Source organism: Sander lucioperca, chromosome 17, assembly GCF_008315115.2.
Source record: "Sander lucioperca isolate FBNREF2018 chromosome 17, SLUC_FBN_1.2, whole genome shotgun sequence".
Classification (NCBI taxonomy): Eukaryota; Metazoa; Chordata; class Actinopteri; order Perciformes; family Percidae; genus Sander; species Sander lucioperca.
This window is the reverse complement of record NC_050189.1, coordinates 27,386,309-27,401,537: the sequence shown is the minus strand read 5'-3', so window position 1 is coordinate 27,401,537 and position 15,229 is coordinate 27,386,309. Positions and strand designations below refer to the sequence as shown.

Below are 15,229 nucleotides of genomic sequence, written 5' to 3'. Positions count from 1 at the left end.
TGCCTTAACTCTAATGAAAACACGCTCATATAATCCTCTCTGATGTCAGACAGACTCTGAACTGGGATGGAAACAGAGAGCAGAGTGACTCATGTCTGTTAACATCAGTAACGTTTGAACCAGACGTTGGTATGAACTCTTCTACTGCCGAATCAGTTTCTACACTTTGGATGACAGGAAGACATCTCTGATTCAGATCTTCACACTCAGCAACTACTCATTTATACTGTCTAATTATACTCATTTATACTGCCTAATTATACTCATTTATACTGTCTAATTATACTCATTTATACTGCCTAATTATACTCATTTATACTGCCTAATTATACTCATTTATACTGTCTAATTATACTCATTTATACTGCCTAATTATACTCATTTATACTGTCTAATTACACTCATTTATACTGCCTAATTATACTCATTTATACTGCCTAATTATACTCATTTATACTGTCTAATTATACTCATTTCTACTGCCTAATTATATTCATTTCTACTGCCTAATTATACTCATTTCTACTGCCTAATTATACTCATTTATACTGCCTAATTATACTCATTTATACTGTCTAATTATACTCATTTATACTGTCTAATTATACTCATTTATACTGCCTAATTATACTCATTTATACTGCCTAATTATACTCATTTATACTGTCTAATTATACTCATTTACACTGTCTAATTATACTCATTTCTACTGCCTAATTATACTCATTTATACTGCCTAATTATGTTCATTTATACTGTCTAATTATACTCATTTATACTGTCTAATTATGTTCATTTATACTGTCTAATTATACTCGTTTATACTGCCTAATTATACTCATTTACACTGTCTAATTATACTCATTTATACTGCCTAATTATACTCATTTCTACTGCCTAATTATACTCATTTATACTGCCTAATTATACTCATTTATACTGTCTAATTATGTTCATTTATACTGTCTAATTATACTCATTTATACTGTCTAATTATGTTCATTTATACTGTCTAATTATACTCATTTATACTGTCTAATTATGTTCATTTATACTGCCTAATTATACTCGTTTATACTGCCTAATTATACTCGTTTATACTGCCTAATTATGTTCATTTATACTGCCTAATTATGTTCATTTATACTGTCTAATTATACTCATTTATACTGTCTAATTATGTGCATTTATACTGTCTAATTATACTCATTTATACTGTCTAATTATACTCATTTATACTGCCTAATTATGTTCATTTATACTGCCTAATTATGTTCATTTATACTGTCTAATTATACTCATTTATACTGCCTAATTATGTTCATTTATACTGTCTAATTATACTCATTTATACTGTCTAATTATACTCATTTATACTGCCTAATTATGTTCATTTATACTGTCTAATTATACTCATTTATACTGTCTAATTATGTTCATTTATACTGTCTAATTATACTCATTTATACTGCCTAATTATGTTCATTTATACTGCCTAATTATGTTCATTTATACTGCCTAATTATGTTCATTTATACTGTCTAATTATGTTCATTTATACTGCCTAATTATGTTCATTTATACTGCCTAATTATGTTCATTTATACTGCCTAATTATACTCATTTATACTGTCTAATTATGTTCATTTATACTGTCTAATTATACTCATTTATACTGTCTAATTATGTTCATTTATACTGTCTAATTATACTCATTTATACTGCCTAATTATGTTCATTTATACTGCCTAATTATGTTCATTTATACTGCCTAATTATGTTCATTTATACTGTCTAATTATGTTCATTTATACTGCCTAATTATGTTCATTTATACTGTCTAATTATACTCATTTATACTGCCTAATTATGTTCATTTATACTGCCTAATTATGTTCATTTATACTGCCTAATTATGTTCATTTATACTGTCTAATTATGTTCATTTATACTGTCTAATTATACTCATTTATACTGTCTAATTATGTTCATTTATACTGTCTAATTATGTTCATTTATACTGTCTAATTATACTCATTTATACTGTCTAATTATGTTCATTTATACTGTCTAATTATGTTCATTTATACTGTCTAATTATGTTCATTTATACTGCCTAATTATGTTCATTTATACTGCCTAATTATACTCATTTATACTGTCTAATTATGTTCATTTATACTGTCTAATTATGTTCATTTATACTGCCTAATTATATTCATTCATACTGTCTAATTATGTTCATTTATACTGTCTAATTATGTTCATTTATACTGCCTAATTATACTCATTTATACTGTCTAATTATGTTCATTTATACTGTCTAATTATGTTCATTTATACTGCCTAATTATATTCATTCATACTGTCTAATTATGTTCATTTATACTGCTTAGTTATGTTGGAGAAACATTTCACATTCAGAGCAAGATGTGTTACATTTGTGTGAATTAAAACTGAACTTTAACTTTAGACTGTCTCTGACTAACGTTAACGCCCTAAAATATTACCAAAACACCATAAAGTAAAGTTAGTTGTACTCCAGTTTATAGAATAGACTAGAACAGACTTTGATGAGAAGGTGAATCTATGTCAGCCAGCTGTAGATAGTCGGGATAAGGTCACGTTCACGGCTTTCTTAAATAGACCACGGTATCATCACAGATTTATTGATCCTCCCCCGCTGAGCAGCAGCTTCTCATGGAGAGTTATATAATATATTATATATATATACTATATTATATATATATATATTATATTATATAGTATATATATTATATATACATTATATATACTGTATAATATGCAGAAAAGGAAATACAGCTGCTGTTATCAAACAGAGAGATAAAGGCTGGCAGATGAGAGCAGACTGACTGAATGTGTAAGGATTTAAACATATCTAGTAATAGTAACTAGTTTTAATCTGTTTATGTGCTAAATCTGCTGTTTTACTGTAAAGTGTCTCTGAGTACCATGGAAAGAGATATATGAATAAAATGGATTATTATTTAGCCTACTTTACCTTAAAAGTGAGCAGAGGGAATTAATGGTCCACGGGAAATTTACCCTAAAGACTAGGCCACAATTTTCACCAACTCCAGACTCCGAGTGAGTCAAAATAAGTGTGTTAGTGCGGCGGTCGACAGAAAGTGTCCCCCCCCAGCCCCCCTCTCTGTCAAAGCCCAAAATACCAACAGGTGAACAGGTGAACAGGTGAAGCAAACCATGTTATCACTGCAGCTCAAACCGCCATGAACAACTTCATCAACCGTTCTGACCGTCCAACAACTGCAGACAGGATTTAAATCAAATAGTGACGAGTAATCAGCGGACAACCAAATAAATGTTAAACACGTTTATTTAAGATCAGAGGACAACTGTAAAGAATACATTTCCATGGTTACTGGGTTTAACTCAACCTGCTTTTGGTTTAATTCATCCAGGATAACTGGACTATCCCGGGTTAACCTTAGCCTGGTTTAGTGCTACAGCCCACTGGTGTTACTGCTCTACTATAATCCTCATTCTCAGGTATATATACTATAGTTATATATATAGTATAGTTATATATAGTATAGTTATATATACTATAGTTATATATATAGTATAGTTATATATACTATAGTTATATATATAGTATAGTTATATATAGTATAGTTATATATATAGTATAGTTATATATACTATAGTTATATATATAGTATAGTTATATATAGTATAGTTATATATAGTATAGTTATATATATAGTATAGTTATATATACTATAGTTATATATAATATAGTTATATATATAGTATAGTTATATATACTATAGTTATATATAATATAGTTATATATAGTATAGTTATATATAATATAGTTATATATATAGTATAGTTATATATACTATAGTTATATATAATATAGTTATATATAGTATAGTTATATATAATATAGTTATATATAGTATAGTTATATATACTATAGTTATATATAGTATAGTATATATAGTATAGTTATATATAATATAGTTATATATAGTATAGTTATATATACTATAGTTATATATAGTATAGGTATATATAGTATAGTTATATATAATATAGTTATATATAGTATAGTTATATATAGTATAGTTATATATACTATAGTTATATATAGTATAGGTATATATACTATAGTTATATATAGTATAGTTATATATACTATAGTTATATATAGTATAGTTATATATAGTATAGGTATATATACTATAGTTATATATAGTATAGGTATATATACTATATTTATATATAGTATAGGTATATATACTATAGTTATATATAGTATAGTTATATATACTATAGTTATATATAGTATAGTTATATATAGTATAGGTATATATACTATAGTTATATATAGTATAGGTATATATACTATAGTTATATATAGTATAGGTATATATACTATATTTATATATAGTATAGGTATATATACTATAGTTATATATAGTATAGGTATATATACTATAGTTATATATAGTATAGGTATATATACTATATTTATATATAGTATAGGTATATACTATAGTTATATATAGTATAGGTATATATACTATAGTTATATATAGTATAGGTATATATACTATAGTTATATATAGTATAGGTATATATACTATATTTATATATAGTATAGGTATATATACTATAGTTATATATAGTATAGGTATATATACTATAGTTATATATAGTATAGTTATATATACTATAGTTATATATAGTATAGGTATATATACTATAGTTATATATAGTATAGGTATATATACTATATTTATATATAGTATAGGTATATATACTATAGTTATATATAGTATAGGTATATATACTATAGTTATATATAGTATAGGTATATATACTATATTTATATATAGTATAGGTATATATACTATAGTTATATATAGTATAGTTATATATACTATAGTTATATATAGTATAGGTATATATACTATAGTTATATATAGTATAGTTATATATACTATAGTTATATATAGTATAGGTATATATACTATAGTTATATATAGTATAGGTATATATACTATATTTATATATAGTATAGGTATATATACTATAGTTATATATAGTATAGGTATATATACTATAGTTATATATAGTATAGGTATATATACTATATTTATATATAGTATAGGTATATATACTATAGTTATATATAGTATAGGTATATATACTATAGTTATATATAGTATAGGTATATATACTATAGTTATATATAGTATAGGTATATATACTATATTTATATATAGTATAGGTATATATACTATAGTTATATATAGTATAGGTATATATACTATAGTTATATAGTATAGGTATATATACTATATTATATATAGTATAGGTATATATACTATAGTTATATATAGTATAGTTATATATACTATAGTTATATATAGTATAGTTATATATAGTATAGGTATATATACTATAGTTATATATAGTATAGGTATATATACTATATTTATATATACTATAGTTATATATAGTATAGTTATATATACTATAGTTATATATAGTATAGTTATATATAGTATAGGTATATATACTATAGTTATATATAGTATAGGTATATATACTATATTTATATATAGTATAGGTATATATACTATAGTTATATATAGTATAGGTATATATAGTATAGTTATATATAGTATAGTTATATATACTATATTTATATATAGTATAGTTATATATAGTATAGGTATATATACTATAGTTATATATAGTATAGGTATATATAGTATAGTTATATATAATATAGTTATATATACTATAGTTATATATAGTATAGTTATATATGATATTATAAACACTATCTCTGGTGTTAGTGGTCGTCATGGTAACACCAGTTGTAATTCATAAATCCTATGATTACATGTATTTAAATACATTTTAAGTCATATTGCTAGTCATAAAGTGGATGTTTCTGTATTATGTTCATGCAGTATTTTCACTTTCTGTGTTTTTGGGTAAACTTTGGAACACTGAGCTGCTGTCACGTGTTCATGTATTTAGATCAATAAAGTTTATCTAAACTTTTCGTTCAAAGCACGAATCATAGCTCCTGTCGGTACACGATCCGTTCTGCCTGCACGATCCGTTCTGCACATGCGCAAGATAATACTGTTTTACGTATCCATACGACCTGCACGATCTGTTCCACGCTAGCCTATGGCTAGCCTCCACCGGGAAGCTAACGTTAGTTTAGCTAACAGCTAATTCGGCTAACTGCTAGCTGACAGTCTAAAATAACGTTAACTCAAACGTAATGGGAAAAGCAGCTACAGCTAAATTAAGACTTCACAGTAATAACAATAAAGACAAGTATTGAGTGATTGTATTTTAAATGAGCACAAGTAAAGTAGAGCTGACGTAACAGCTGTTATATATGTTAGGTGTTTGTTATATATGTCAACTCAATGTTTATTTTGAGGGTCTTTTAAAGTTATTACATGCTGTCTCAGCTAGCAGTTAGCCGAATTAGCTGTTAGCTAAACTAACGTTAGCTTGGCTGTCGAGCGGAAGCGTGGAACAGATCGTTTTTTTTTTGTTGTTTTTTTATTTGAAAATTAAGATTTACAAACAAACATGGCTGCATAAAACTCGTTACATCAGAGTAGGATACAAGGAAAATATAGCCAGATGGAGCAGCTCTCAATACAAACAGGAACTATACATGTGGTCTTAATAAGAAAAGTAAGGATGATTTATAAAGGAGAAGAGACAATCAAATAGAGAAATTAAAAAAAAAAGGGAGATTTCAGTCATTGTTCAGCTATTAACCTCAGTTGGGAAGTGTTTTAGGGTATCATATATGTTTTGTGCTTTAGGACTTTTCAGAGTTTTTAAGGATTTCATATACAGATTAAATTCATTTAAAAAAACAACAAATTTGGGAGATGATTTCACAATTCTACATTTGTGAATAAAGAATTTAGCTAGACATACAATTGTATTAGTACAGAGCTCATCACCCTTGCTTTGCAATATCAATCCAAATGTTATGTCGTCACAGGAGAAAGAGGTTGGGAATGAAGACATCTGTTGCTTAATCCATTTATGTATATCACACCAAAATGTCTGTATCATATTACATGAGAAAAACACATGGTCCGTAGTTTCAACATCATTTTCACAGAATGTACATTTATTATCATCTATACCAAAGAGAAGTCTCAGTAATTCTTTAGAAGGGTAAATGTTGTTCATTACTTTGAAATGTGTTTCTTTCACTTTAGGAGAAATAGGGAGTGTTAGATACATTGTCCTTAGTTTAGTGATTGAAACTTTATCACATTTTTGTAGTATGTTATTTTTATTATGCATTGTAGGGTAAAGATAATCAATAAAACAATTTCTAATAAAGCAGTTAGTGCATTTTTTATCCAGAATAGAGAACCCTTGAATTGATAGTGGGGCCAATTGTGGATGTATCGGATAATATGCCAAAATGTTTCTTGTTAGAAGGACAAATCCTTGGGGTAGTGCTTTATGTAATTTAGTAAAGTCTGATTTTGAGGGTTGGAAATTATGTTTGATGCAAAATTGTTCATAATTTAAAAATTGTCCGTTGGTATCCATTAAGTCGACCATGGACCGTATGCTTCTCCCATACCAATCCTCAAAGAATAGAGATTTGTTGCGGTGCTAAATATATCTGTTGTTGCAGAGTACAGATGTGTGGGGTGAGAAGTTATGTACGTATAACATTTTCCAATACAAGAGTATTTGTTTGTGAAACTCTGACAATGAAATAGGTAGTTTGTTAACATTAAAGTCCGTTCTGAGAAGAAATTCTAATCCTCCAGTTTTCTTGAATAAGGACTTTGGAATACAATACCAGAAGGAGTTGCTGTGTTTGATCCAAGATTTTTTATTTTTAAGGTTCCATTAAGGCAGTCAAAGTCAATAACTTTCAGTCCTCCATCCTTTGTGTTTTTAACCATATTGCTTTTCTTCATATAATGTGGTGTGTTTCTCCAGATGAAGTTTAGGTTGATTTGGTTGATGGATGTAATCAAATAGTTTGGACTGGCATTGGAGTAGGCTGGAGAAGAACATCTTGATCAACACTCTTTATGAGACCTAGTAGTGATAGGTCCCTCTGGAGCCATATATTTAGTCTTGATTTGCATTCTTTAATTTTATTTTCTACATTCAGAAGTTGGCTTTGTTTTTGGTCCTTGGAGAGGTAAATCTCCAGGTATTTGGTTTCTGATTTAATAGGGATATTACAGATGGGTTTCAGTGAAGTTTTTAAGTTTAATGTTAGACCTGAGGCTTTTGAGAAGTTTTCAATTTTGGCAATAGTTGTTGATATTTGGTATTTATCTTTTAAGAATATTGTTGTGTCATCCGCTAGTTGGCTAATTATTATGTCTGTGCCAAGTACATTAAGTTTTTTAATATCATTACAGTTTGTTCTATAGATTGCTAGCATTTCTGTGGCTAAGATGAACAGGTATGGTGAGATGGGCCAACCTTGAGGAATACCCACATTAATCTGGAAGCTTGGGGTGGTACCGCTAGGTAACAGGACACAACTACTAATATCTCGATATAATCCACCAACCCTTTTTCTAAAGTTGATTCCAAATCCAAAGTGTTTGAGCGCTGAAAGAATAAATGGATGCTCCACGGAGTCGAATGCTTTATAGAAGTCTAAAAAAAGAAGGAAGCCATCATCCTGTATTTGGTTTCTATACTCAGTGATGTCCATTACCAATCTTATATTGTTGAGGATTGACCTTCCTTTTAAGAACCCTGACTGTGTATCTGCAGTAATATTTGAAATCCCTGTTTGAAGACGAGAAGCAAAGATGTAAGTTAGGAGTTTGTAGTCTGAATTTCTGAGTGTAATGGGTCTTCTGTTATCTCTAATTCTGGGGTCTTTTGAGATGGAGATGATAACTCCATGTCTCATTGTTGGTGGAAGCACACATGTTTCAGAAATGTGGGTGAAGACTTGTAGCAGCAGGTCTGTTAAATCTACCCAGAAATGTCTGTAGAAGTCCCCTGTGAGCCCGTCGGATCCAGGGGCTTTGTTAAGAGAAAGACGACCAATTACTGCATCAAGTTCTGTAATTGTTATTTGACTGTCACATGTTTGTTTGAGGCCATCCTCTACTTCTGGAATCTGTTTTGCTATGTCCTGAAAACAGTTCAGACAGTTCAGGCTAGAGAAGTTAGAGCTATAGAGCTGGCTGTAGAATGTCCAGATTTCTGAAGAGATCAATTTTTCATCTGTGATTCATTATTATCAACCATCAGAGATCTGATGCTATTTCTTTCCTGTCTTCTTTTTTCAAGACCACAGAAATACGCTGAATTTTTTTCACCCTCCTCTATCCACTTAGCTCTGGATCTAATGAACGCCCCCTGGGCCTTACGACTGTAGAGTCCATCTAGTTTAGGTTGTAGGTTTAAAATCATCTATCGTCTTCAGTTGGGTTTGGTCTATTGCAGTACATATTTAACTGATTAATAATGTCTACTTCTTGTTTTTCACTATCTTTTTTAATTGTTTTACTGAATGAGATGGTAAACTGGCATATTTTATACTTTAGGAATTCCCACTTTTTGGTAGCAGTTGTTAGCCCCTTCAGAATTGGCATATTCCTTAATCAATAATCTGATTTTTTGGCAGTAGTTATTATTATTTAGCAGGCTGGAGTTTAACTTCCAATGTGTGTGTGAGTGGACATTGTTGTCATTGGGTTTGATCTGTAGTAGAATAACACTATGATCTGTTAGTGGTGCAGCGGAAATATCAGAGCTAATATTATAAACTAGCAAATGATTTGCAATCAACCAGTGATCGATTCTGGATTTATAATTGTGGTTTGAGCTAAACCAGGAGTATTTAGATATTTCTGGGTTTAAGTGTCTCCAAGTATCAATCAAATTTTGTTTTTCGCAAAAGCTCGTGAATATTGTATTCGGGTGACTAGCAGAGTATCTGCAAGGGTATTTATCAAGAAAATCATCATGAACTAGGTTTAGGTCGCCGCCAACGCTGATGTTATCAGTTGAGTGTTAATTTAAGATTGTCTAAATGTAAACTAATTTGTTCAAGTAGGTTTTGGTTTTCTCTACTGATATTATATCCATAAATGTTGACTAAGATGAATTTCAGACCATCTATGTTTATGATAAGAATCAGCCAATGACCAAATTCATCTGCCATATGGGACACAATATGACCTTTGAGGTTATTTAGGAGGATGGCGACACCTGCTGACCTCAAAGTACCGTGGCTAAAGTAGGCTTCATCTCCCCGTTGTTTAGACCAGAATATAACATCATCAATCTTAGAATGGGTTTCCTGCAGAAAAATTATATTTGACTTCTTCCCTTTCCAAAATAAACTACTTTTTCTTTTGGTCATGTCTCTTAAAGCCCTCGCATTAACAGAAATTAGAGGAATGTTTCTCTTTAAACTGAACATGGAACAAAAACAGACAAAAAATATTAATAAACAATAAACAACAACGGATTGCTGAACTTACTTAAAAGAGCAGTAAAAGTTTCCTATCAAGAATAGAAAATAGTAGCAAAACCCCGAGAATACATTTTCATTCACACTCCCTTGTTTCCAGGACTCAGAAGCCCTGATGGTTGTGTCTATGGTGAGACTTTTTGTCCATTAATGAAAGCATGAGGACCCTGAACACTGACTTTAGTCCTGCCTTCCTTGCTTGTTCAGTTTTCGGCCACACAGCCCTCCGCGCCTCTCTGTCTCCTTGGTGAGGTCTTCTGCCAAACGGATGTTGAGGTCCTTGCAGACGGGGTGAAGTTTGGTGATCCGCCAGAGTTGGTCCCTGAAGTGGCGTCCTGTGAACTGCGTGATGGTCTGACGAGGGCGGTTGGTGTTACTGGGCCCCAGTCGGTGTACCGAATCCAGGATGAAATCCATCTTCTCCTTCCAGTGTGGCACCATCTTTCCGATGATATCAGAGATGATTTGTCGTGTGTTTTCGTCTTTTCCCTCCTGTAAGCCATTTACTCGCAGGTTCCATCTTCTTTTATTACGCTCCAACTCTACAGCTCTATTTTCCACTTCTGCAGCTCTTCTCACCAGAATGGTGTTCTCCTCTTCAGTTGTTTCACCTCGACGTGCAGCCTTTGGCACCGTTCTTTACAATCTTTGATCTCGGCAGAGTTCAACTCCACAGCTTTCTTGATGTTGGTTAAGGTCAGTGTGTTCTGCTTTAGCTCCGCTTTGAAGTCCTGCATCATGCTTTGAAGAGTACTGACAGCAGCCAGGATCACAGAGTAAGAGGCGTTGTCAGCATGGGCTTCAACAGTCACGACGTCGTCTGGTTTTGGCTTTTTCAGTGGTGCTGGTGGTTTAGAAGGAGATGCTAAGGTGTTTTTAGTACCTCTGGTGTTAGTTTCCATCCTTTCAGGGCCGACATAGTCATGTTCTTGGAGAGCCTTCGATTTAGCATTAGCTTTTGTGCTAGCCATGTTATGGATTGCAATATATCGTATTCCAGGAGGTGCTCCGGGTCACTCACACGCTTCTGAATTATTATAATAAGTCCCCTACAATTTTGCATCTGATATTTCAGGGTGTTGTTGAGTTAAAAGTTCATTCTGTTGAAATTCAAGGCTTTGCTACTCTGAGCCATTCATAGTGCGTCTGCTCTCTCCGCCATCTTGAGCCGCACCCCCGCGTGGAACAGATCGTGCAGTGTCGTAAATCCTCGTACAACCGCGCATGCGCGAACATTTTGCGCATGTGCAGAACGGATCGTGCAGGCAGAACGGATCGTGTACCGACAGCTCCGTCAAATGTCCCTTCTCCCCTCCCGTCCTCCGCTCCCGCACATGCGTACTAGCAGCAGCTGTTAGCAGAGAGCCGCGGCCGCACGAGGAGGCAGAGCAGCGAGATAAAGTGGAATAACAACAGAATAAAGAGAAGAAAAGAGAGAATAAAGGAGAGGTTGGAGAGAGAAGAGCGAGCCGGAGGAGGGATGAACCAGCTGGAGCGGTAAGACACACTTTGACCCGGCAAACAGCCGGAAAATACCCGGAAACACTGCCGCATCAGGTAGCATCAGAGTCATCAGTAAACACAGCTAACTGTTAGCATCAGACCCATCAGTAAACACAGCTAACCGTTAGCATCAGAGTCATCCGTAAACACAGCTAACCGTTAGCGTCAGACCCATCAGTAAACACAGCTAGCAGCTAACCGTTAGCATCAGACCCATCAGTAAACACAGCTAACTGTTAGCATCAGACCCATCAGTAAACACAGCTAGCAGGTAGCAGCTAACCGTTAGCATCAGAGTCCTCAGTAAACTGAGTAAACACAGCTGACAGTTAACCGTTAGCATCAGAGTCCTCAATAAACATAGCTAACCGTTAGCATCAGACCCATCAGTAAACACAGCTAACTGTTAGCATCAGACCCATCAGTAAACGCAGCTAACTGTTAGCATCAGACCCATCAGTAAACGCAGCTAGCAGCTAACCGTTAGCATTAGGGATACACCGATCCAACTTTTTTAGTCCCGATACCGATGCCAGGGCTTTGTGTATCTGTCGATACCCGATACTGATCGATACTGCTGAATTAATAATAAACTGTATACCTTTACCACCTTTACCTTCCTTCACCATGTTGAAGAGACTAAAGGCTCCAGACCTTCCTAACTAAACATTACTTTACTAACTAAGACAAAATAACATAGATGTAATGTATTGAATTCTTATTTATTTGTTATTTAAAAAACAATTGTGCATTCAAATCGAAAATATAATGTAATCAAACTTCTTAAAATAAATTTAAATAAATAACAATAACGGGCCTTTATCTAGGTTTATAACGGCTTATTCTACTGTCAGGAGTACATAGAATATCACAAAACATTTTAATGTCATCATGTTTACTAAAAGCTGTGATTACTAAAGTGTTTGGCTCCACGACATTATACAATAACTTTATATGAAGGAGAATGCATCAAACAGTTACATAATCTAAACTATTTTTATTGTGCAAACTGCAAAGTAGTAAAATAAACTCAAATCGAAAGAATACACATACAAACAACTTTAACATAGTTTCCCTTTCCAAACCAAATAGTTGTATAAAGACTAGCTTGGCCACAGGTAAGTTAGGTTGTAGTGGTGACTGAACGTAGCTCTGCTGTCAGTCTCCTTCACTGTTTGAATAATAATAATAATAATATATATATAATAATGTTTGTAGGTTGGTGAACGTATTTCACTATCTATCTATCTATCTATATATAGATAGATAGATAGATAGATAGATAGATAGATAGATAGATAGATATAGATATATTGCACACATTAGTGTGTATGTTGTATCTTTCTCTGAATTTCTTTATTTTGTAATGTGTATATGGATTTTTGAAGTTGAATGAATGTTTAAGTCCTATGTGAATATTGTATATTGGGCTTTTGTTAATTTATTGCTAAACGATGTACTTACTGTAGATGTAAATGTAATTATGCAATGTTCTGTGACCTGTGTGATCTTAGCCCGTGGGACTACGGATGGAAATTAGCCCTGGACTACAATCCAGCATGTTTACACGCATGTATTCCATGTTTGTTCATTAACATGCACTGTCCCAATCAAATAAATACATAAATATAGACCTGTGTGTGTGATCTCATATATATATATATATATATATATATATATATATATGTATATGTGTATATATATATATGTGTGTGTGTATATATATATATATATATATATATATATATATATATATATATACATGTGTGTGTATATATATATATGTGTATATATATATATGTGTGTGTGTATATATATATATATATATATATATATATATACATGTGTATGTATATATATATATATATATATATATATATATATATATATATATATATATATATATATATATATGTATGTGTGTGTATGTATATTTATATATATATATATGTGTGTATGTATATTTATGTATGTATAGTATAGTATGTGTACTTTATATATTTATACCAAGGGTGCTCCGATTGATCGGGAACCGATCGTTATCGGCCGATAAAGGCTTTAAATAGTTTGATCGGTGGTCTCCATAAAGGCCGATCAGATGACGCACTACTCGTGAGAACATGTTCTATAAGCAGCTAAGTTACACACCAACCAGATTTTGTCAAAGAATGCTGTTGCTAAGTAACAATGCACAATGCCTATAGGAATCACGTTACGTTACTGCTAATGAATCCCTAACATTTCCGGATTTTGCTGCTTCATAATAAAAACATTCAAATACCAAAATAACGGAGGACTTTTATTGTGAAGAACTTACAGGAAATGAAACCGTTCACAGCCGGGGCTTTGACCAGTCGAGTAGCTAGTTTTCAGCGCTAGTCCGGGACGCCGCCGTGTAACTAGCTAGCTAGCTAGCTGAGCTGAGGTACAGACGAAAGGAAAATTATCTGTAAAAAATGTGGCGACATATCCCCGGTGTTAAGAGGCCCGCCGCGGAGTCAGCAGTAGCTATGGATGTACAAGCTGTTGAGGGTGAATAAAAAAAAAAGAGAAAAAGAGAAGGTACTTTTCAAACAAGTGGCGCATTGACAAAACGTACAGCGAAAGACCGTCACAACATTTCAGACCGTCCTGCCAACCTGTTTACATTTTAACGTCAATGTAGACTGTAACGATGTTTAAGTCGCTTGAAAGCTGCTGCCGTTTTAAATCTGTTGGCTCTCTGCTGCTCAGTTCTACACACACACACACACACACACACACACACACACACACACACACACACACACACACACACACACACACACACGGTGGATGCAGGAAAAACCGGAGAGGAGACGTACAGGATGACCTAAATTGAGGACAGCTACACTTAATCCATCCATGAGCTACACTCGTTATTGTAAAATCAATGATAAGTTAAAGTCTAATAAGTCCTTTATCAAACCGTATGAATGTGTCCCAGGCCAGGATATGAAATTAACTAACAATGTAAAGATCAACAAGCTACTGACACATAATAAATACATTATATTAATAAAATATGTATTAATAATAAAACATAATTTAATAAAGCAATTCATGTATACACACTAAAGACCCACTGAAGAACACACTGCCAGTTGTTTAGTAATTTATTCTGAATAAGGCTTTAGCTCTATGTTAAGCTCTAAGCTGTTTAAGGTGTGTTTCTAACAG

General features: G+C 32.2%; 1 protein-coding gene across 1 annotated transcript in view; it reads left to right on the top strand.

Moving 5' to 3' along the window:
- The first annotated feature begins 11,856 nt into the window (after positions 1-11,856).
- The window catches only part of LOC116036700 (eukaryotic translation initiation factor 4E type 2-like), a 34,762-nt gene continuing 31,389 nt past the window's right edge, over positions 11,857-15,229 (top strand). The window contains exon 1 of the mRNA XM_031280273.2: positions 11,857-12,025. Within this exon, the coding sequence (XP_031136133.1) occupies positions 12,009-12,025 (17 nt within the window). The 5' untranslated portion in view covers positions 11,857-12,008. The remainder of the gene's footprint in view (positions 12,026-15,229) is intronic.